Genomic DNA, 22,300 nt, shown 5'->3' with positions numbered 1-22,300 from the left:
ACGTCTCTCTCTCCCACGTCTCTCTCACCCACGTCTCTCTCCCCCACGTCTCTCTCTCCCACGTCTCTCTCTCCCACGTCTCTCCCCCATGTCTCTCCCGCACGTCTCTCTCCCTCGTCTCTCTCCCACGTCTCTCTGCCACGTCTCTCTCACCTGTCTCTCCCGTCTCTCTCTCCCGTCTCTCTCTCCCGTCTCTCTCCCACGTCTCTCTCTCACGTCTCTCACCCACGTCTCTCTCACCCCTCTCCCACGTCTCTCTCTCACCTGTCTCTCTCACCTGTCTCTCCCGTCTCTCTCACCCGTCTCTCACTCACGTCTCTCTCACCCATGACACTCTCCCACGTCTCTCTCTGTCTCTCCAGCGGGGGAGTGGTGGGGAGCTACTGGCTGGTTTAGCGGAGCCTCCAGACCCTCCACCTCACTTGATTGTACATGCAAATGTGAACCTGAGAAATTCTGCCTGCTGATGATCGGGACAGCCAACAGATCGTTTATCGATCAGCCCGCCGTGCTGCGGCCGGTACTGGCAGTGTGTGCTGGGTTGGGTTACCGCCAACCAGGAGGCCAGTGGCAGGATGACTCAAAGTAGGGTGTGTGTGTGTGTTTGTTTGTGTGTGTCATGGCCAGTCAAGGAACATGATGCCAGACATCTATCTCCTCTGAAACACATAGGTGTTAGACGTGGGTGTAGAAGTGAATGAGACTCCACCAGGGTCTTTTTGCCTTAAACTAAACAGAACATGCACAGTCTAGATGAAGCCTTCTCTGAAAATCAAAATGAATCCTTCTCTCAAAGCCAGAATAATTTTAATTTGGTAAAAAAAAGAAAGTAAATGAATTAGATCACTGTCGCTGTTTGTGTGGCGAACGTTGATCTCAGTGAGGGCAGAAGGAGATGGCTGGGTGTCCAGCGTGCAGGTGATCAGGATGAATCTCCTCTCTCCCCGTCCACGTTAAAGCAGTGTCCGTGTCCTTTGGAGGATTAGTTAATGGACTGTGCGTTACTCTGAGCCCACGAGCTCCCGTGCCGGCCGTGTCTGACACACTTTTTTCAGTCGTCTGTTTGCGGCTCCCTCGCACAGCATGTTTGTTTACTGGCCCCTCCCCCTCCTCCTCCTCGTCCTCCTCATCCTCGCCGGTGGATCCCTCCAGACCCCCACAGGAACAGGCCTGCCTTCCCCAGGAGAGCAGCCTTTAACTGGGTTACGTCTGACTGAGGGAGAGGGGGAGGAAGGGATGGATGGAGAGAGAGATGGATGGAAAAAGAGAAAGAGGCGGTAGGCCTAGATGCGCTTCAGGATAAAGTAAGCCCTACTCTAATTTTCGCTCACGTCTTTATACTCAGCAAAATCTGTGTTGCACAAATAAACCGAGTCCTGTTTTGGAATCTACCAGAACTGTAGAAGTTCACAACAAACTAAAAGTAAGTAGTGAGTTAAAATCATTATGGAATTGGAACCTATTTATATTAATACACAAGCTTGTGTGTGTGTGTCTGAGAGGTAGACCTTCCTCTAAATAACAGACCGGCCTGAGAGGTAGACCTTCCTCTAAATAACAGACCGGCCTGAGAGGTAGACCTTCCTCTAAATAACAGATCGGCCTGAGAGGTAGACCTTCCTCTAAATAACAGACCGGCCTGAGAGGTAGACCTTCCTCTAAATAACAGACCGGCCTGAGAGGTAGACCTTCCTCTAAATAACAGACCGGCCTGAGAGGTAGACCTTCCTCTAAATAACAGACCGGCCTGAGAGGTAGACCTCCCTCTAAATTATAATGGGTACAGCACGTCAAGCCGGGAGACGATCGCAGCTTGGGAGGGTTGTGGGCGGGGGAGGGGGCACAAACTCCTCCGCCCAGATCTTTGCTTGCCCTACATTGTAGTTCTCTCTCACTCACACACACACACACACAGCCATCCATCTAGCCCAAAAGCCTTTGGCTTGTTTTTTTGTGGAAAGTGTCGTCTAGGGATTTTGAGCTTGTAAAAATACCCCCCAGCTTGGGGATGGACCGTCAGACAGTGGGCCAGGTTGGTTGGGACTGTGATGCTCTCAAGAGCAACAGGTGGTAAATTGGCCAATCTGAGGTGGTTTCGTGAGGGCGATTGTGGCAGATCTGAGGAGCGTTTAGTGAATGTTGGTAATAAAGTAGGGATGCACCGAAATGAAAATTCTTAGCCGAAACCGAAAACCGAAAATGAGGAAACCAAGGCCGAAAACCGAAACACCGAAATACATTATGCCAATTATTAGTAACATTGGATTTATGGCTAACCTCACTAAAATCAAAGCATTGCTTTTTAAAGAATAAATCAACTACAAAATTTGATTTGAAAATATTTATTTAGCACTGACATTACAGTAATGCATATTATAAAATAAAATTAGTGGTGGGCCGTTAACGGCGATAAAGCTGACAATGGCCGACCACTAATTAAATTTAACTCGCTTGCAGACCGTTTTTATCTGAGAGGATAAATATATGTATTTTATACGAGTTAAATTAAATTATAACTGACTGACCTGAAAGATAAATATAAATTCTCTCATAAAAACGTGACGTGAGTTGCAACAACATTAAACAGCTCAGGTAAACATAAATGTCGTCTGCTCGGCAAAACATAACGGGGCTTAAAGTGCTCTATTAGCTTACGAAATCCCTACGACAGAGAACGGCTGATCGTCTAAGACAACGAGTTCCATAATTTTTGGTGTAATGTCCTTTTGCCTCGGCGCCATCACTGGAAAAATTTTGCTAGCTTTATCCAAATAAGCGCGTGCAGGTGGCGATTTTTGCTTGCGTCATCACAGCACATTGTTTCGGCCGTGTTGTTTCGGTGATGAAAGTATTTCGGCCGAAAACCGAAAATGCAAATTTAAGCCATTTCGGCCGAAAATTTTCGGTGGCCGAATTTTCGGTGCATCCCTATAATAAAGCAATGTGGGTGTAAAAACACCAAACACTGATTTGAGAACAGCTGTGCTGCATGTACTGATAGTTCTCCGCAAGTGCTACTAATCATAGTACTGTTTGGTACTCATGGTGTGGTACTAGTGGCGTGGTACTAGTGAGATGGTACTAATGGTGTGGTACTGTGTATTCTTATGATGTGGTACTTGTGGTGTGGTAGTCTGTGCAGTACCCATGGTGTGGTACTCTATAGTACTTATTGTGTAGTACTAGTGGTGTGGTACTAGTGGTATGATACTGTCTGGTACTCTTGGTGTAGTAGTACTCTTGGTTCTTGGTGTAGTAGCCTTGGTGTAGTAGTACTCTTGGTGTAGTAGTACTCTTGGTTCTTGGTGTAGTAGTACTCTTGGTGTGGTACTTTTGGTGTAGTAGTCATCTTGGTGTAATAGTCTTAGTGTGGTATTCTTGGTGTAGTAGTACTCTTGGTTCTTGGTGTAGTACTCTTGGTGTAGTAGTACTCTTTGTGTAGTAGTCTTGGTGTAGTAGTACTCTTTGTGTAATAGTCTTAGTGTGGTACTCTTGGTGTAGTAGTACTCTTGCTGTAGTAGTAGTCTTGGTGTAGTAGTACTCTTGGTGTAGTAGTACTCTTGGTGTAGTAGACTTGGTGTAGTAGTCTTAGTGTGGTACTCTTGGTGTAGTAGTAGTCTTGGTGTAGTAGTACTCTTGGTGTAGTAGACTTGGTGTAGTAGTCTCAGTGTGGTACTCTTGGTGTAGTAGTACTCTTGGTGTAGTAGACTTGGTGTAGTAGTATTCTTGGTGTAGTACTCTTGGTGTAGTAGTACTCTTGCTGTAGTCTTGGTGTAGTAGTATTCTTGGTGTAGTACTCTTGGTGTAGTAGTACTCTTGGTGTAGTAGTACTCTTGCTGTAGTCTTGGTGTAGTAGTCTCAGTGTGGTACTCTTGGTGTAGTAGTACTCTTGGTGTAGTAGACTTGGTGTAGTAGTATTCTTGGTGTAGTACTCTTGGTGTAGTAGTACTCTTGCTGTAGTCTTGGTGTAGTAGTATTCTTGGTGTAGTACTCTTGGTGTAGTAGTATTCTTGGTGTAGTAGTATTCTTGGTGTAGTAGTATTCTTGGTGTAGTAGTACTCTTGCTGTAGTCTTGGTGTAGTACTCACAGTGAAGTGAACATCTTTACCCTGCTGCTGCAGAATAGAAGCACATAGAAGCACCTTTTAACCTCTGAACACAAAATCTGTAGCATGAAGTTTTATATCACATAGATTATTTTGAACTAGTACACACACACACACACACACACACACACACACACACACACACACACACACACACACACACACGTCCCTTCTAGGATTCCTAGCGCGCAGAGGGCACATTTAGATGAGGCTAAATCTTTTACCCTGTTTGCTGTGATCTGAAGGCTACTGTTCACAGTTTCTCAACAAACCAAACCAAAACCCCAACATAACACCACAATCAGGGGCATCAAAACCCCAACATAACACCACGATCAAGGGCATCAGAACCCCAACATAACACCACGATCAGGGGCATCAGAACCCCAACATAACACCACGATCAGGGGCATCAGAACCCCAACACAACACCACGATCAGGGGCATCAGAACCCCAACACAACACCACGATCAGGGGCATCAGAACCCCAACACAACACCACGATCAGGGGCATCAGAACCCCAACATAACACCACAATCAGGGGCATCAGAACCCCAACATAACACCACAATCAGGGGCATCAGAACCCCAACATAACACCACAATCAAGGGCATCAGAACCCCAACATAACACCACAATCAAGGGCATCAGAACCCCAACATAACACCACAATCAAGGGCATCAGAACCCCAACATAACACCACAATCAGGGGCATCAGAACCCCAACATAACACCACGATCAGGGGCATCAGAACCCCAACATAACACCACGATCAGGGGCATCAGAACCCCAACATAACACCACGATCAGGGGCATCAGAACCCCAACATAACACCACAATCAAGGGCATCAGGGCTAGAAGGAGGAAGACCGCTTGGTCCTGTTAACCAGCTCCACATCACAATCAGAGTTGGGGGGGTTAAAGGGGAGAAGCTGCCCTGACCTAACCTCAGTAGCTCCTCCCCCAGTGGGGGGGCCAGACGCTGCCAGCCAGGTGGATCTTCTCGATGGCGTGTGCCAGATGTTGAACCACACAGCTCTGGAGCTAATTTTCACGTACTTATGAATTTTAATAAAACACCTCGATTAAGATTCATTAATTCTGGCCTCTGTAATGTGAAATGGGTGAAGAGACACTGTTTTCATTTGGGAAATAAGCCTAATAATGAAAAAATAGAATTAAATTAATTTCCTCCTACTAATTTTGCTTAATGGGTGATTTACCATTAAGTGAATTGTGCCATTATTGCACATTGATTTTAGCCTAAAAGAAAATCTGAATTCTTTGTTCTGTTATTGTTTTTGTTGTTCATTTTAGCTACTATAGATGTGAAGCCCTCCAACAAACTTTTGAAAGGGGCGGTAGTGTGTGTTTGGTGGAGGCAGTTAGGGCAGTAGTGTGTGTTTGGTGGAGGCAGTTAGGGCAGTAGTGTGTGTTTGGTGGGGCAGTTAGGGCAGTAGTGTGTGTTTGGTGGGGCAGTTAGTGCAGTAGTGTGTGTTTGGTGGAGGCAGTTAGTGCAGTAGTGTGTGTGGCGTGGGCAGTTAGGGCAGTAGTGTGTGTTTGGTGGGGCAGTTAGGGCAGTAGTGTGTGTTTGGTGGAGGCAGTTAGTGCAGTAGTGTGTGTTTGGTGGAGGCAGTTAGGGCAGTAGTGTGTGTTTGGTGGGGCAGTTAGGGCAGTAGTGTGTGTTTGGTGGGGCAGTTAGGGCAGTAGTGTGTGTTTGGTGGGGCAGTTAGGGCAGTAGTGTGTGTAGTGTGGGCAGTTAGGGCAGTAGTGTGTGTTTGGTGGGGCAGTTAGGGCAGTAGTGTGTGTTTGGTGGGGCAGTTAGGGCAGTAATGGTGTGTTTGGTGGAGCAGTTAGGGCAGTAGTGTGTGTTTGGTGGGGCAGTTAGGGCTAGGGTTGTCCCGATCCGATATTTGGATCGGATCGGCCGCCGATATTAGCAAAAAATGCATATCGGTATCGGATCGGCAGACACGAGAAAATGCCGATCCAGACTGAAAAATCCATTTTTTTTAAGTCCGGGTTTTCCAGCGCACCCATTTAGATAATCCATTCCAGTTTTTGCTGTGGTTTTGCCAGTGAGAGTAAAATCTGGTCCACATTTTCCAGCACACCTTCAGCACACGAGCATAGTCTGCCCCAATTTAGCTCCGTGGCATCTCGGACCGCCGTGTAAATTTGAAGTTATCGGTAAAAATGTCAGTTGTGTGGGATTATTTTACCTTAAAGGATGACAAAGACGAAGAGGTAGAGTGCAACATATGCCACAGTAAAGTCAAGCGTGGTGGTAAAGCTGTAAGAACTTTTAATACCACCAATCTAATCAAGCATTTAGCGAAATACCACCATAAACAACATGACGAGTTTCTAAAGAAAACCGAAGACAAAAAGAAAGGTCCTACACAACTAACACTGGCAGAAACGTTTGAATTGAAGGGAGTGTATAGATGGGGATGGAGCAGCAAAGTGTGGAGTAGAAGGCATTTTACTTTTAATTAGTTTACGATATGTGCACGGATTTTTTTTTTTAGTTTTGGTTTACACTTGTTCAAGAGCACTGATGGATGTTAATGTTAATAGACTATTTGTTAATAGACTATTTTCCACTCAGGTTGTGTGTTTTGCTTTTTTAATATAATTTACAATATTATTTGCACTTGTGGCTTTTTAATCCTTGGTTTACTGATGCTATTTCTGTTTGTTATTTAATATTTTGTCTATTTTGAGTTTATTAATTGTTAAATAAACAGGTCAGTTTCTCCTTACCAACCATTGTGTATTATTCAAACACACCTAATTCAGCTGGCTACTTGTTATCAAGAGTAAAACGCTTTTCAACATGAGTTTGACAACAAAGTAAGTTGGCTAAATAACTTTAAACTTTAATACATGCTCGGATAGGCCGGTATCGGTATCGGCCGATATCGGTATCGGATCGGAAGTGCAAATAAATATTGGTATCGGATCGGAAGTTCAAAAAGCTGGATCGGGACATCCCTAGGTAGGGCAGTAGTGTTTGGTGGGTGATGCATGTCAGATATTGACCCATGTGTTTGGTGTTGCTGACGCAGTTCCACAGTGGCAGAGGCACACAGACCTGACGGACAACACCTTAGATCACAAATTGTGTGTGTGTGCGTGTGTGTGTGAGGTCTGTGTGTGTGTGTGTGTGTGTGTGTGTGTGTGTGTGTGTGTGTGTGTGTGTGTGTGTGTGTGTGAGGTGTGCGTGTGCGTGCATGTGAGAGGTTGTGTGTGTGTGTGTGTGTGTGAGGTGTGTGTGTGTGTGTGTGTGAGGTGTGCGTGCGTGTGCGTGTGTGTGTGTGTGTGAGGTGTGCGTGCGTGTGTGAGGTGTCTGTGTGTGTGTGTGTGTGTGTGTGTGAGTGAGTGAGGTGTGTGTGTGTGTGGTGTGTGAGAGAGCAGTGGAGCAGTGTGTGTGTGTGTGTGTGTGTGTGTGTGGGGTGTGTGAGAGAGCAGTGGAGCAGTGTGTGTGTGTGTGTGTGTGTGTGTGTGGTGTGTGAGAGAGCAGTGGAGCAGTGTGTGTGTGTGTGTGTGAGGTGTGTGTGTGTGTGTGTGTGTGTGTGTGAGGTGTGTGTGTGTGTGTGTGTGTGTGTGTGTGTGTGTGGTGTGTGAGGTGTGTGAGGTGTGTGTGTGTGAGGTGTGTCTGTGTGTGTGTGTGTGAGGTGTGTGTGTGTGTGTGTGTGTGTGTGTGTGTGTGTGTGTGTGTGTGTGTGTGTGTGTGTGTGGTTTGTATTTAGTGGTGGTGCTTCTCTCTCTCCTCCTGCCTCCACAGCTCTTGATTGGCTTCGATTTATTTGCATAACACAGAGTCTCTGCCCCCCCCCTCCCCTCGCCCACCTCCCCCAGTCTAGCTCTCTGCTTTACACACACACACACACGCGCGCACACACACACACACACACACACGCGCGCGCGCACACACACACACACACACACACACACACACACACACACACGCGCACGCACACATGCACATGCCCACACATACTCACACCAACTCGCACACATATTTCCCCCCCCCCCTCCCCCTCTCCCCCCTCCCCTCTCTCCTCCCCTCTCCTCTCCTCTCCCCCCCTCCCCTCTCTCCCCCCCCTCCTCTCTCTCCCCTCCCCCCCCCTCTCTCCCTCCAGGCGAGCGTTCAGCTCCTGTCTCTATTTATATCGTAGCCCCGCCCCCCCCTGTCGTTCCACAGCTATTTCAGGTCCCTGAAGCAGCCCAGTCTGTTTGTAAACTCCACCGCTCCACTCCACTGCTCTCTCGCTCTCTCTGTCTCTCTCTCTCTCTCCCTCTCTCCCTCTCTCCCTCTCTCCTTCTCCCTCCGCTGCTCGACAGGGGAGGGTGTGGGCGTTTGCAACAAAACAGTCCAAACTAGCGGAGGGACGGTGAAGCGGAGGCTGGAGCCCGATTCTCTCTGGGGCGTGCGTGCGTGCGTGCGTGCGTGCGTGCGTGCGTGCGAGCGTGCGTGCGAGCGTGCGTGCGAGCGAGCGCTGACCATTCGCGGCTGCAACACGCCACACAGCCACAGGACGACGGCTGGCTGACACACAGCTCACTGCTTCATAGTCGGCTACTTTCAGCTTCGCCATCTCTCTCTCCATCTCTGTTTCTCTCTCTCTATCTCTGATTCTATCCTCCTCTCTCTTTCTCTCTGTTTCTCTCCCTCTCTCGCTCTGTTTCTTTTTCTGTCTCTCACTCTGTTTCTCTGTTTTTCTCTCACTCTGTCTGTCTCTGCCTCCTTTCTCTCTCTCTCTGTCTGTGTCACGCTCTTTCTCTCTTGCACTCCCTCTCTCATCCCTTTGCTCACACACTCCCCCCTGTTCTTTTTGTGCCCCCACCATCTCTCTCTCTCTCCCTCTCTCTCTCTCTCTCCCTCTCTCTCTCTCTCTCTCTCTCCCTCTCTCTCTCTCTCCCTCTCTCCCTCCCTCCCTCCCTCCCTCTCTCCCTCCCCTTCTCCAATCTCATTCGCTGTTCCCGCTCCGTGTCTCAGTGTCAGAAACGCTCCCAGTCTAACTCCGGAGTACCGCAGACACAACTCCAGACCGTCGCATCATTCCTCCAACTGTTTGGACTTGGCAGGACAGAACCAGGCGATCTCTCGCTCCTCCGTTCACATCCCTCCCATCCTCTCCGCGCCGGGCAGACGGCGCCCCAGACCCGTGAGTGATGTGCAGGGTTCTCCCGGCCGCGGTGCGTCCCAGTCAGTGACTCCTCTGTGGGCTTCACCGCCACTCTGAAGGCTTCCTCTCTTCCAGAACATGGGAGCGAGCTCCGGCTCCAGCACTCGTCCGTGTCGCCGCTGCACCCGTAACTAACGAGGGAGGAGGAGGGGGGGGGGGGTATCGGGAGGCGCGTGGCGGGGGTGGGGGGGGTGGGCTCGGCCCGGTCCCCGTCCCATGCTGGTCTGCGCCTCGAGGGCTGTGTGAGACGCCCCTCCGTGCACGAGCAGGCGTGTGTGTGCGGCCACTGGCATGCTTTTGAGACCCACCGTCCCGGGGCTGTGCGCGATGTTGCAGACCATCTATGAGACGGAGTCGTGCTTCCCGGCGGACGGAGCCGGCGGCCGCGAGCAGCCCGTGGAGCTGCTGGCCCAGCCCAACGCCACCAACGTGCCCAGCACCGGTGAGAGGGGGGGGGGGGGGGGGGGGTGTTCCTGCTGCTGGTGGGAGTACTGTGTGTGTGTGTGTGTGTGTGTGTGTTTGTGAGTGCATGCTTGTGAGTGAGTGAGTGAGTGTGTGTGTGTGTGTGTGTGAATGACAGACAGGGATGCAGGGTGCAGAGAGAAGCGGAAATTAAGAGAATGGAGAAAGAGCAACAGTGTGCGTGTGTGTGTGTGCGCGTGTGTCTGTAAGAGAGACAGACTGTGTGTGTATGTGGGTAAGAGAGAGAGACAGTGTTTGTGAGAGGGAGACAGTGTAAGTGTGTGTGTATGTGAGAGGGAGACAGTGTAAGTGTCTGTGTGTGTGAGAGGGAGACAGTGTAAGTGTCTGTGTGTGTGTGTGTGTGTGTGTGTGTGTGTGTGTCTGTGTGTCTGTGTGTGAGAGGGAGATGAAGAGTGAAAGTGTATAAAGAAATATACATGACGCTAGTGTTTTCAGAGTGTGTGATGAGACTGAAGTTGAATGTGGTTATTGATATTTGTGTCATTTTAAAAACATTTGTTATGTTGTGACTGCATGCTGATTCTGTTATGGCTGGCCAGGGCTGTGTGTGGACAAGCCACTCGGGCTGTGCCCCACAGGCTACTGCCCCACAGGCTACTGCCCCACTGGCCCCCGGGCTGTACCGTCAGGCCCATGTGCCTCCTGCAGTCCACACACGCAGGCTTCCTCTCTCCACTCTACACCCACCCAACCTGCAGTCTGGTTTGTTAACCCACAACTCTGGTCAAACGGCAGTGCCACAGCGCTGGTCAATGCAGGCGCCCCCATTTCCGTGTGAAATGTAGTGTGTTCTGCTGATGTAGCGGGTGACCCGTCCGCTGGGCGCTGGTTGGACCCTGCAGATCGGACCTCTGCTCTTCTGCACCCGTCAGCTTCTCGTCCTGCAGAAGGTGAAGGTACCGGGTCTGCTGAACCCTGGGAGACGTGGGGGGGGGGGGTGGCCAGGTGGGATTCCCTACACCGCCCTCACTGGGACGCGCATGGTTGCCCGAGTCAACAGCGCGTGGGATGCTAAACCCTCCCCGTACACACACACACACACACACACACACACACACACACACACACACACACACACGCACGCTCGCCTCAGCTGTGGCCATCTGACACCTGTTCAAACAGGAGGAGCCATACACTCTCCACCGCCAGCTGCTTTGCTCTCACTGCTGATCTGAGACCAGCCACTGCCGTCCAGAGTGGAATGGTGGCGGCTCAGATTGCAGAGGCACGGCTGGTCTGAGATCATCGGCGGGAGGAGGGGGTGTATCTCCCGCCCCTGACTCCGAGCCACGCCGGGGCGGTGCTCAGTCTGTCTGTCAGCTACACTTGTGTTGGTGGAGGCATCAGAGAAAAAAGTGATTGTGGTTTTGGCATTTGAAGATGGAAGGGGCAGTCTGTATGTGGAGCGAGTCGTGTACGGAACATCACTCCCTCTCCCAGAAACTCCTCCTGATGGAATCTGCTAAGAATCTGATGTGCTTAGTGGAACAACTTTTATGGAAGGCACCGCAGAGCAGGCCTGTTTCTCAGTAGCACCCATGGTATGTGGAGCGTTCGTGTTCCATGAGGAGGTGTGAACCCCGCACACCCTAGTGCCCCTGGGCCCGACGGAGAGCCATCAGAAGCGTTCTGTGAAGGGCGAAGTGACCACGCGTTCCTCGTGACGTTCCTCGTGACGTCCCTCACCATGCTCAACCGACACGTCAAGATGTCAGAAAGCAAAGAGGAAACTTCGTCCTTACTTTGAAGCCAGCTTTCATGAGAAGGGCCTCGTTGTTGGTGATCATGCAGTGTCATTGCTGTGTACCAGGGTGGTGGTTCCCTAACGGGGTCACGGAGTGAGCCCTCAGGAAGCTGGTCCACAGGCTGATGTTGGTAGGGACACCCCACGTACCACAAGGGTAGCCAGGCCTGTTACCAGAAGCTCTACGTCCTGTCACGAGACCTGTTGCAGTTTCCTTCTGAAACCTTTCTAAGGTAGAGTCGTTTAGCGAAGGATTTTCTGTGTCCCCGACCATGTGACCGTACTGCTGGAGTCACATGACCGGACGCAGGCCTCAGAGGCTGTGTGACGCTTGCGTTGTGTCGTGGTGCAGCATGGGGGGCTGCATCTACCTGCAGCACGGAAAAAAACGACCTTCGTATGTTCACAGTGCAGAACCCATCGGCTCCACGTGGCCAGTGTTACGTAAGAGGGTGATCAGAATAAACCACCCCCACCCACCCACTGTCATTACTACACCTGCACTGACGTCGTGTGTGTGTGTGTGTGTGTGTGTGTGTGTGTGTGTGTGTGTGTGTGTTTCCCACACTGCCTGTTATTTTGGTGTGGTGGTTTGTTTTGGAGACAGCTGTGAGCCTCCGCTGTTTGTCACCACTGCATTATGAGGCCCCATTAGATGCTTGACATTTTGTAGGAAGGATTTTATTAATGCAGGAGTGGAACAGATGGCCGTGTCTTTGTCAGGACAGGATACAGCCTTAAAAAAAATAAAGAGGCTAATTCCAGATCAGCAGAAAAGCAGAGTGAGGAGCTACAGGAAGTGAGGCTTGAATTTATAATCTTGCAGAGATTACCCAGGGTGCACCACTGCTCTCTTCAGGCCACTCATACTCAGTGTGAGGTTAAAAAGCCAAGTCTTTTTTAGAAACGTGTGTGTGTGTGTGTGTGTGTGTGTGTGTGTGTGTGTGTGTGTGTGTGTGTGTGTGTGTGTGTGAGAGAGAGAGAGAGAGAGAGAGAGAGAGAGAGAGAGAGAGAGAGAGAGAGAGAGAGAGAGAGAGAGAGAGAGAGAGATGAGAGAGAGATGGAGAGAGAGAGAGAGAGAGAGAGAGAGGAGAGGAGAGAGAGAGAGAGAGAGAGAGTTGATAAATAGGCTCACTGCACACTGGGAGCTTTTTAATTAATCAAACCTTGGTTATGCAATGGCAAAGCCCTGGTGACAGATCCCTGTGAATCGTTCAGGGTTAGGAGCTTTGATGGCTGCCTGATTGTTTACCTAGCGCTGTTCTCCAAATTCACAAAGATCAGCCTCTTCTGTTTTATTTAGTTGATTGCAAAAATAAATGAAGCAATTAAAATGTAGCCTAGATAGCAAATACATTAATCAGCTTTAAAAACTTGCATATACTTTTTAAGGACAAGCAAACAAACAACAATACTGTAGAAACAACTCGGTGTGTTGTTAGGGCTGTGCGATATCAGCAGAATCTCATATCGCGATATAGATCATTTCGTATCCAGGCAATGATCATGATATGGCATATTTTCTGTAAATTCATGGAATACCTAGTTTATAAAATTACCACATGGAAAAAACAGGTCTTAAAAATAAAAACAGGTCTGTCTTATTTTTCATTTCACTGTATTATATACTCAACAAATAAAAGGTACCTATTCCTATTGGATTATTTTTTTTACTTTTATTTAGAACTTTTGCAAGTTATGCACATAATGTATGTACCTTTCAGCTATATTTGCAAACAAAATAAATATAGACATAAAATATCAAAGCCAGTATTGCCTAACATATATTGTCATACTGGACAGTCATGTGTGGTATAACATTTTTGATATCTTTATTTGATTTTTGATGTCAGTGGTATGTTGTGTAATACTGGCTTAATTGTGTTATTGTGTAACACTGTGGGACTGGAACTAGTGTTGGAAGTTTTCCGTTGTGTTTGCTACGTGGCTGTAAACAGACTGGGACCAGCCTGCCGTCGTCTCTAAGGACTGTAGTGCGAAGCTATTCTTTCACACAACTTTCTTTGAGATGTCAGAATGTGACGCACCTCTCTGAGCTGGTCTCCCAGCATACTTACACACACACACACACACACACACACACACACACACACACACACACACACACACACACTGCGCCACATTTTCATGTTTTTATTTTTATTTCTTTTTGCGCTCAGTCTCCCCGGGTGACGCAGTAGTGATGTCAGAAGGCTTTTTCCCTCCGTGTGAGACCCAGTTAGAGGGTGCTGAGGCTGCACGGCTCTGTCAGGTAGGCAGCGTGGGTGTCTCACGCCCTGCAGCTCCAGCCTTTGTCAACAGCCCTATTTTGGGACAAACTTTAGCTACGTACATGCACGTACACGTATGCGTGTGTGTGTGCGTGTGTGCGTATGCATATGTAGACAGAGAAAACAACACATAAATAGCTGCATAGGTGAGTTATAGAAGGATAGTGTAATGTGACAGTTTTATCACGCTAACATATCATATTAATTTCAATAACATTAACGTGGCATTCTGCCGAACGTCCCCTCCTGCCCCCGTTGGCATCATGGTTCCAGGTTTGCCCTGTTGGGTATGTGAACAGGGCTGTGTGTGTGTGTGTGTGTGTGTGTGTGTGTGTGTGTGTGCCGGCCCTGTGGCACACCGAGCGTCGCATGTGTATAGCCATGTGACTGCGGTGTGTGTGTAGGACACTTTGAGTTGGGCTGTTCCCCAGACTACGACGCAGCTGAGCAAGGAGGCGGGCTAAATTTAGCCGCCGCCCCGTTCCCGCCACCGCTAGGCAACCCATGAAAGCCCCTCCCATCCCCACCCCGCTCCGATGGTCCCGTGTTATAACACATCCTCTGGCATGTCGCGCCCAGTCGCTAGGCCCCTGCCCGAACCCCACTTCAGGAACACACACACACACACACACTCATACACACACACACTGCCCTTTTCACCAGACAGGGAATCCACCATTAACTCTGTTCTCCTGAATGGTGTATAGTACTGTATCATGTTGAGTATGATCAGACAGGACATGGGTGCTCTGCCCGGTGAAATTAGAGTTTACTGTAAGCATTTCCTATATTGTCTATTCGCTGATGTATTTCATTAAGAGGAGCTGCATCAGTAGGAACTGTGAAATACAACGCAGGGTCACCGTGATCCAAAACCCTCACGCAGGAAACAGAAACTTCAGCTTGTGCTGCTGGTGCCCTGCGCAAATGCTAAGAATATCTGTCCGCATCTTTTTCATATGATCTATTATTAGGGCCGAGTAGAGTATATCCCTGTTATGGGTGTCCGAGGTATTTCTGGAGGCCGGCGTGTTATTATAGAGGGACACTGGGGACGGTGCGGGGCGAGGGGTTGGGACACCAGCAGGCTTCAGACCCCCCCCAGGAGACGGTCTGTCCTTGGACATAACTACCACTATGTACAGTGACCTAGCGCTAGGCAGGTACAGTTTGCAGCGTTTTCTGCAGAAGTAAGTCACAGTTTGACTGTGCAAGTTCGCACGGCACGACCTCGCCAGCCGAAGGCCCCGGCGCCTTTTCCCTGGAGCGCAAGACACGGAAACAAAAATAACCCAGCCCCCCGTGTTCCCTGCGGCCACGCTCAAAGCCCTGCGCTAAGTCGGAAATGCTTGGCTCCACGTTTATAAGCGGCAGCGTTGTGAGAATTTGGCGGGCAGGACGGGGCAGGCGTCTCCCGCGTGCGACTCCCTGGCGTTCGTACGTTGGCGTCGGCGGCGTGGTACAGCACCGGTCCTTCGCTCCACCCGTTTGTCATGGGAAGGTTCTGCGCTCGGGCTGGGTGGCGGGGACGCTGCAGCTGGGAGCGATATTCCGTTCGTGTCGTGCGTTTTAGTTGCGTGCTCCGCGGCTGGATGAAGACGCTTGTTTGTGGGGACGGCGTGCCGACAGACGGAGTTTCTCCTTCATCCGTGCTGCTCCAGCGAGCTCCCGCCTACGCAGCGTGTGACAACACCGCCCGTCGCCGGAGGAGGTGGGGTGCCCCTCCTCTGCCGCCATGACGACGAAGGAACTCTTCACCCAATGGATGGCAATTAGGTGCCGGCGGGGTCTCGCATGCGTTGGGCAGTGATGGCTTTAATGGCAGCGAGTGTGATCTCACGTGCGTAGCTCACCACGGACGTGCTACTTTCGGGGTTTAGGCGCTTCGTTTAACCACCACTGCTCCGTCGCTCTCGTGAAGGCAAAGCACACATGAGTGAACACAGAGTCAATGGCTCCTAAGTTACGAGAGAGGTTGATTTATCTCCTGATCTGACCTCAGAGAAAGCCGTAGCTTGTGAGGGCTAACCGCTGAGTTTGCACTGGGCAAATGTAGCAGCCTTTAGAGCATGTAGTGACTGGCCTGGAGACCAAAACTCTGAAGGACCCGGGAACACCCAGAGACCAAATCTCTGAAGGACCCGGGACACCCAGAGACCAAATCTCTGAAGGACCCGGGACACCCAGAGACCAAATCTCTGAAGGACCCGGGACACCCAGAGACCAAATCTCTGAAGGACCCGGGACACCCAGAGACCAAATCTCTGAAGGACCCGGGAACACCCAGAGACCAAATCTCTGAAGGACCCGGGAACACCCAGAGACCAAAGCTCTGAAGGACCCGGGACACCCAGAGACCAAAGCTCTGAAGGACCCGGGACACCCAGAGACCAAATCTCTGAAGGACCCGGGACACCCAGAGACCAAATCTCTGAAGGACCCGGGACACCCAGAGACCAAATCTCTGAAGGACCCGGGAACACCCAGAGACCAAATCTCTGAAGGACCCGGGAACACCCAGAGACCAAAGCTCTGAAGGACCCGGGACACCCAGAGACCAAAGCTCTGAAGGACCCGGGACACCCAGAGACCAAATCTCTGAAGGACCCGGGACACCCAGAGACCAAAACTCTGAAGGACCCGGGACACCCAGAGACCAAAACTCTGAAGGACCCGGGACACCCAGAGACCAAAGCTCTGAAGGACCCGGGAACACCCAGAGACCAAATCTCTGAAGAACCCAGGAGCTTTTCCTATTTGTTCTCAGATTTACGTCATGATTAATGAACATATGATCACTGCTTTCTTAAACATCACATTAACTTTAACATTGTAAATAGCTGTTAATTTTATTGCATTACTGGATGGTGAGTGTTGTAACATTCATTAAGTTGCGGTTATTTTCCAGCGCATTAGCATACTGTCTTCCAGGAAAAACTCAGACAGTACTAATTACTGAACTAAAACTGTTGCTTCGAGTCTAAAAGCTTTTATAATCTTAATGTAAAAATCTAGTGGTATAACTCCGAGAGGAAAAGCTCTCTCTTTCAGGCTGTAATAAGCCCAGATTGAACCCCCTCCCTCACTGGGCTTTCTAAAGCGCGTCAGGAGCCGAATTCCGCACCACACATTGAAGTTTACCCAGAAAACAACGTTCCACTCATGCAAGCGTTTGACGTCAGTGCTGGTGCATTTATAGAACACATAAACAGTGGCCCGCTCTCAGGCCGCTACTTAGCCATGACATTTCATCGTCTCAGTGTTTATGCTTCGCAATCGGCATCTCCTTCTACTGCGTCTTCTCTCTCTCTCTCTCCCTCTCTCTCTCCCTCTCTCTCTCCCCTGCGCGTGAGCTGAAGGAGCGTGGCTGGTTCTGGTCCTGCACATTCTGAATGGGACAGTGTTACTGAGGGGAGGGGAGGGAGGGGGGAGATGGGAAATGGAGTTTTCTGATCCACGGGCAGTTCCACCGGTCACACAGGGAGGAACCCGGAGTTGGACAACAGTCAGAAGCCCTGCCAGTGGTGTTTCTTATGTGACCTGGTTCTTTGAGCACAAAGATGGGGGGAATTAAAAGGTGTAACAATGTCGTGTCGCATCACCCAGTCATGGAACTTAATATAAATGACCGATAGGTTTCATTGGACCAACGGACTTCTTGAGCGTCACCGATCTGCGAGAGTCTGAAAACGGGAGTAAGGTGGATCCGTCACATCACCATAGACCCCAAAATGACAAAGGTAGTCACGGTAACATCCAGCAGCCCTGCATGCTGGGAAATGGAAAATGATCGCATCCTGATTCTGCCGGAGATTCAGGGTTGAAGTTCAGTCTAATTTCTCTTTTTACACGTATTTTTAAAATTAATTTCACCACTGATGTTTGGTGGAGTGGTGCCCCTAACAGCTACACCTGCTCCCCCTTCGTGGGTGCCGCGTTGGGGGTCTCCACCGCAGACCTGCCGCGTGTCGCAGACCTGCCGCGTGTTGCAGACCTGCCGCGTGTCGCAGACCTGCCGCGTGTCGCAGACCCGCCGCGTGTCACAGACCCGCAGACCCGCCGCGTCTCGCAGACCCGCCGCGTGGCAGTTACACCTACAGCAGCCGTGGCTTCCCGAGTCTCATAAATCACGCTGCCTATTTAGCGCCGCTCTCCTGTTAAGCACCCAGAAACCCCTCCTCCAGGGTCGCCATGGCTCCCCTGCGCCAACCACTTAGTTTGTTTGTTTGTTTGTTGTTGTTTTTTTTTCAGTCTGATCTCCCCTGGCACCATTTCCTCAGAACCGATGACTGGATCAGACCAGCGTATGATTGGGCCTCTCTCTCTTCCTCTCTTGCCCTCTCCTTTCTTCTCTCTGCCTCCTTCTCTACCCCCCTCTCTCACTCTCTCTCTCACCCTTTCTTTACCCTGCACACCTCCCTCTCTGTCGTTCCCTCTCTCCTGTGCGCAGCTAACAAGGAAAGGACGCAGAACAGATTTGACAGGGCAGCCTACCGCACGTTGCTATGTGCTATTTCTGGAAAGCAGTATTCCTGCCTCTCTCTCCCTCTCGCTTTCTCTCTCTCTCTCTTTCTCCTTCTCTCCCTCACTACCTCCTTGCTGTCTCTGTCTTTATTTCTCCCTCTCTTTCTCTCTCTCTCTCTCAGAAGCAGACTTGGTGTAGCAGCGCTAAAGAAAATAACCATGACGTAAGCTTGGCTTTCTGCAAAACAGCCTTTAAAAAAGCCGTGAGGGGGGGTTGGGGGGGGGGGAGGGGGGGGGGGTTGGCGTTCAGGGACGAGAGGAAGGCTGGAAAAACTGCGGTAATAAAGGACGGATCCTGAGAGACGGCGGCAGCTTGGTGGGCAATTTTAGCCCCTTTGACTGATCCGTCTCTGACGGAGGGAGAACAGGAAGACGCGGCTAATTGGCCAAGATCTCTCCACGTCTGCGTCTTCAGACGGACTTCGCCAGACGCTCCTTCTTCACTTAAGAGGCCTGTAGCCCACAGCTAGACGCCGGTCGCCTCATTTAGAGCAGACGCAGAGCCCCGAATGACCGAAAATAGGCCTGTTGAATTTCTCACAAAGCGTGTTGTCTTTTTGACGATTTCGCGATTTAGTGCTTTACCTTGAAGTTTTACAGGGTTTTTTTGTTCCAGTGTAAAGCAGCACAGTATTCACCTCAGTTTGATTGAAACTGCCGAGGTCTAAATATTTGTACAAGCGTTTGTGTGTGTCTCCTCAGTCACGGCTGTGTCGGGCACACGCGGCTCACGGGGTGATTTATCACCGGCCTGCTCCTTCTCCCCGTCTGCTTTGTTTCTGTGCTGGGGGAAGCGTTTCCCATAATTCACTGCGCCATGCAGAAGCGTAAGGAGTGAGCAGTGCGTGGAGCTCCGTGGGGAGAGAGCCTTCATTTATTAATGGCTGTCCTTGAGGTTCCACCTCTTCGTCCTCAGCCCGTCTCTCTCTCTCTCTCTCTCTCTCTCTCTCTCTCTCTCCCCCTCTACCTATATTTTTCTGTCACGCGAACACTCTCTCACCCTGTATCTCTCCTTGGCTTGCTTGCTCAGTCTTTCTCTCTTAGGATGTCTGTCTTTCTAAATTTCTCTTTCTCTCTCATTCACTCTTGAATTTTTCTCAGTCTTTCTCTGTCTCTTGATCTCTCATATTTTCTTTCTCTCTCTCTCTCTCTCTCTCTCTCTCTCTCTCTCTCTGCTCACACCATCCATCCCTCCAGCCGGGTGTCTAAACCAAGCCCCTGCTGCCAAAAATAAAAGTGTGTGTGTGTGTGTGTGTGTGTGTGTGTACGCGAGCATGTTGTGTTGTGTGGTGGGGGAGGTGGTGGTGAACGCTGCCAGCAAACTGTGTCACCGGTGTCGCCACTTTCTGCTTTGACTGAGCCCAGAAGCAGAAACGCAGGCCCCAGGGAGGACACGGTGGGGGAGGCAAACCCTCAGGAGACCCGCGGGGCGCACGCCAGGAGCGGAGAGGAGCGCGGCCGACTACAGGGACACGCTCCCCGAGGAGACTTCTGATGGATAACCGCGTAGAACGTCCTCACGCGGAGAGACGACCGCCCAGCCCCACTCGTGTCCTGGAGGAAACGCTCCATTTTGGCGGGCGCTGTTGTTGTGTTCGGGGAGCCTCCTCTCTGCTTCCTGTCTGGCTGACGGACGCTGGCTCTGTGTTCCTGGTCCGCTCATCTCTGCAGTCTGGCTGACGGACTCCTTCTTGGATCTCGAGGGGCGCTGTTTGAGTTTTCCACACGTGCCCACGCTGGTTTCTCCTGCGTTTCTTCTCCCTCTGTGCTCTCATCGTTTGGCGTGTGTGCGGATGTTGTGCTTTCTCTCGGCTCGCGTGTGTATAAAGGCGACATGGCCGCCGTGATCCCCTCTTGCAGTGGGTTAGGACTGATGTCCAGTGTCACGCCACACATGACTCCCATCACATATACCTGCAGAGAGACCATCCACACTCCATTATACTGCGTCTACAGCAACCACGTCGCAAAGACCCAGAGCAAAATGGTGTGTGTGTGTGTGTGTGTGTGTGTGTGTGTGTGTGTGTGTGTGTAGACACACGCGGAGCTACTGCGGCGACTGAAAATGTGCAGGAACCCAAAATAGAAGCGTTCCCTTTTAAAAGCACAGCGTGCCCCCTCCCCAGGCCCCTCCCCCTCCACAGGCCCCTCCCCCTCCCCCCCTCCAGTGCATTATTAATCCCATCTTATTTATAACCCAGTGTTTCACAGGCACACTCTGGCTTCTGTCACGGCGTGCCTTTAATCTCCACTGGGAGTGAAGAGAGGGATGATGGGTGAAGAACACGTGGGAGCAGACAGAGGAGAAGGGAGACAAACAGAGGGAGAGAGCGGGTGTGTGTGAGAGAGAGAGAGAGAGAGAGAGAGAGAGAGAGAGAGAGAGAGAGAGAGGCAGGAAGAAGAAAGCACAAGGTGCCATTCGTAGCTGTCAGAGTCTTTCTCTCCCGTGGAGACAGGGTAGCCATTTTGATATGCACCTCAAAGCGGAAGGGAATACTCACACTGAGTGCTCTTCCTCTGTCTTTGTGCGGCTGGTGTGGGCGCGGAAGTGGTGGGCGTGGTCGCTGGTGCGGTGGGTGCGGTTACAGAAGTGGTGGGCGTGGTCGCTGGTGCGGTGGGTGCGGTTACAGAAGTGGTGGGCGTGGTCGCTGCTGCGGTCGGTGTGGTTACTGAAGAGGTGTTACATGTTTGACCTGGGGTTTTTTTTTTATATCAAGAATGCTCCTATTTTGCTTATGATGATAGAATACACACACACACACACACACACACACACACACACACACACACTTGGTACAGCGTGGGTGTTTCTGGGTTCCTGGGAGTTGTGACTCCTCCCATCTCTTCAGCCATGATGGTCTCACTGGTTTCACTGGTTTCATGGCCCTCCCAAAATGTTCTCGTGGGGTGAAAAAAATGGAAGATGTCCGTCTAGAGGAGACCAGCAGGCTTGTCCGTTGGCACCGTAACGCAGCGTGGCCCGAGAGGCGGACCCAGCAGCAGGACCCAGCAGCAGGACCCAGCAGCAGGACCCAGCAGCAGGACCCAGCAGCAGGACCCAGCAGCAGGACCCAGCAGCAGGACCCAGCAGCAGGACGCAGCAGCAGGACGCAGCAGCAGGACGCAGCAGCAGGACCCAGCAGCAGGACCCAGCAGCAGGACCCACCAGCAGGACCCACCAGCAGGACCCACCAGCAGGACGCAGCAGCAGGACCCAGCAGCAGGACCCAGCAGCAGGACCCAGGATTCACCTGGTTGTACCATGTTTTTGAGGCTCTTACTCCTTGAAAGCAACAGAATCTCTCACATGCTGGTTGGTGCACAAGAAGCTCAGGCTTATAGACACACACACACACACACACATACACTCTCTCTCTCTCTCTAAAGCCAGTGGCTTGGCAGGATGGAGGGGATTGGTAAGGTTGGAGGCGAGGGTCTCTATTTTTAACACTCCCTGTGGGTGATTACAGTAATCTAGACACTAGGATATAATCTGATGAGGACGTAATCTGACCCCCCCCCCCCCCCGTCCATAGTCATGGCCCCTCACCTCAGCACTCACGACCTGCATCTCTCTCTCTCTCTCTCTCCCCTCCCTCTCTCTCTCTCTCTCTCTCCCTCTCTCTCTCTCTCCCTCTCTCTCTCTCTCCCTCCCCAGTGCAGGAACGTCCTCCTAAGTGCTCCACAGTGGTGCCTGCTTGTCTTTAATGAGGAGGTATCTCTCCTCTCCTCTTCACTGATTTTAAAGCTGTATCCTGTGTTCTACCCCCCCACCCCTCTATCTGTGTATTCTCTCTCTCCCTTCCTCTCGTCCCCTAATGTGGACACGGTGTCCTTTCCTCTGCTCACTCTGGCCACTCCTTCCTCCGCTGTTGCGGGTGTAAACAGTCTGTTAGAAGGTGCTTGCAGCTGATTGGTGGTGAAGCCCATAGACACTGGAGTCAGCGCAAA

At 50.8% G+C, this 22,300-nt stretch overlaps 1 protein-coding gene and 1 long non-coding RNA gene across 2 annotated transcripts in view; both read left to right on the top strand.

Moving 5' to 3' along the window:
• LOC143517527 (uncharacterized) overlaps window positions 1-9,440 on the top strand; it is a 28,909-nt gene extending 19,469 nt beyond the window's left edge. Inside the window, exon 3 of the long non-coding RNA XR_013131973.1 lies at window positions 9,118-9,440. This is a non-coding gene — a long non-coding RNA (uncharacterized LOC143517527). The remainder of the gene's footprint in view (window positions 1-9,117) is intronic.
• A 73-nt stretch (window positions 9,441-9,513) lies between these two features.
• Window positions 9,514-22,300, top strand: part of hdac5 (histone deacetylase 5) — a 36,805-nt gene continuing 24,018 nt past the window's right edge. Inside the window, 1 exon segment of the mRNA XM_077010155.1 lies at window positions 9,514-9,749. Within this exon segment, the coding sequence (XP_076866270.1) occupies window positions 9,599-9,749 (151 nt within the window). The 5' untranslated portion in view covers window positions 9,514-9,598.

The sequence above is a fragment of the Brachyhypopomus gauderio genome, chromosome 6 (genome assembly GCF_052324685.1).
Source record: "Brachyhypopomus gauderio isolate BG-103 chromosome 6, BGAUD_0.2, whole genome shotgun sequence".
NCBI classification, from domain to species: Eukaryota; Metazoa; Chordata; class Actinopteri; order Gymnotiformes; family Hypopomidae; genus Brachyhypopomus; species Brachyhypopomus gauderio.
Note: the sequence above shows the minus strand (reverse complement) of the source record. Positions and strands in the feature narration are given on the sequence as shown.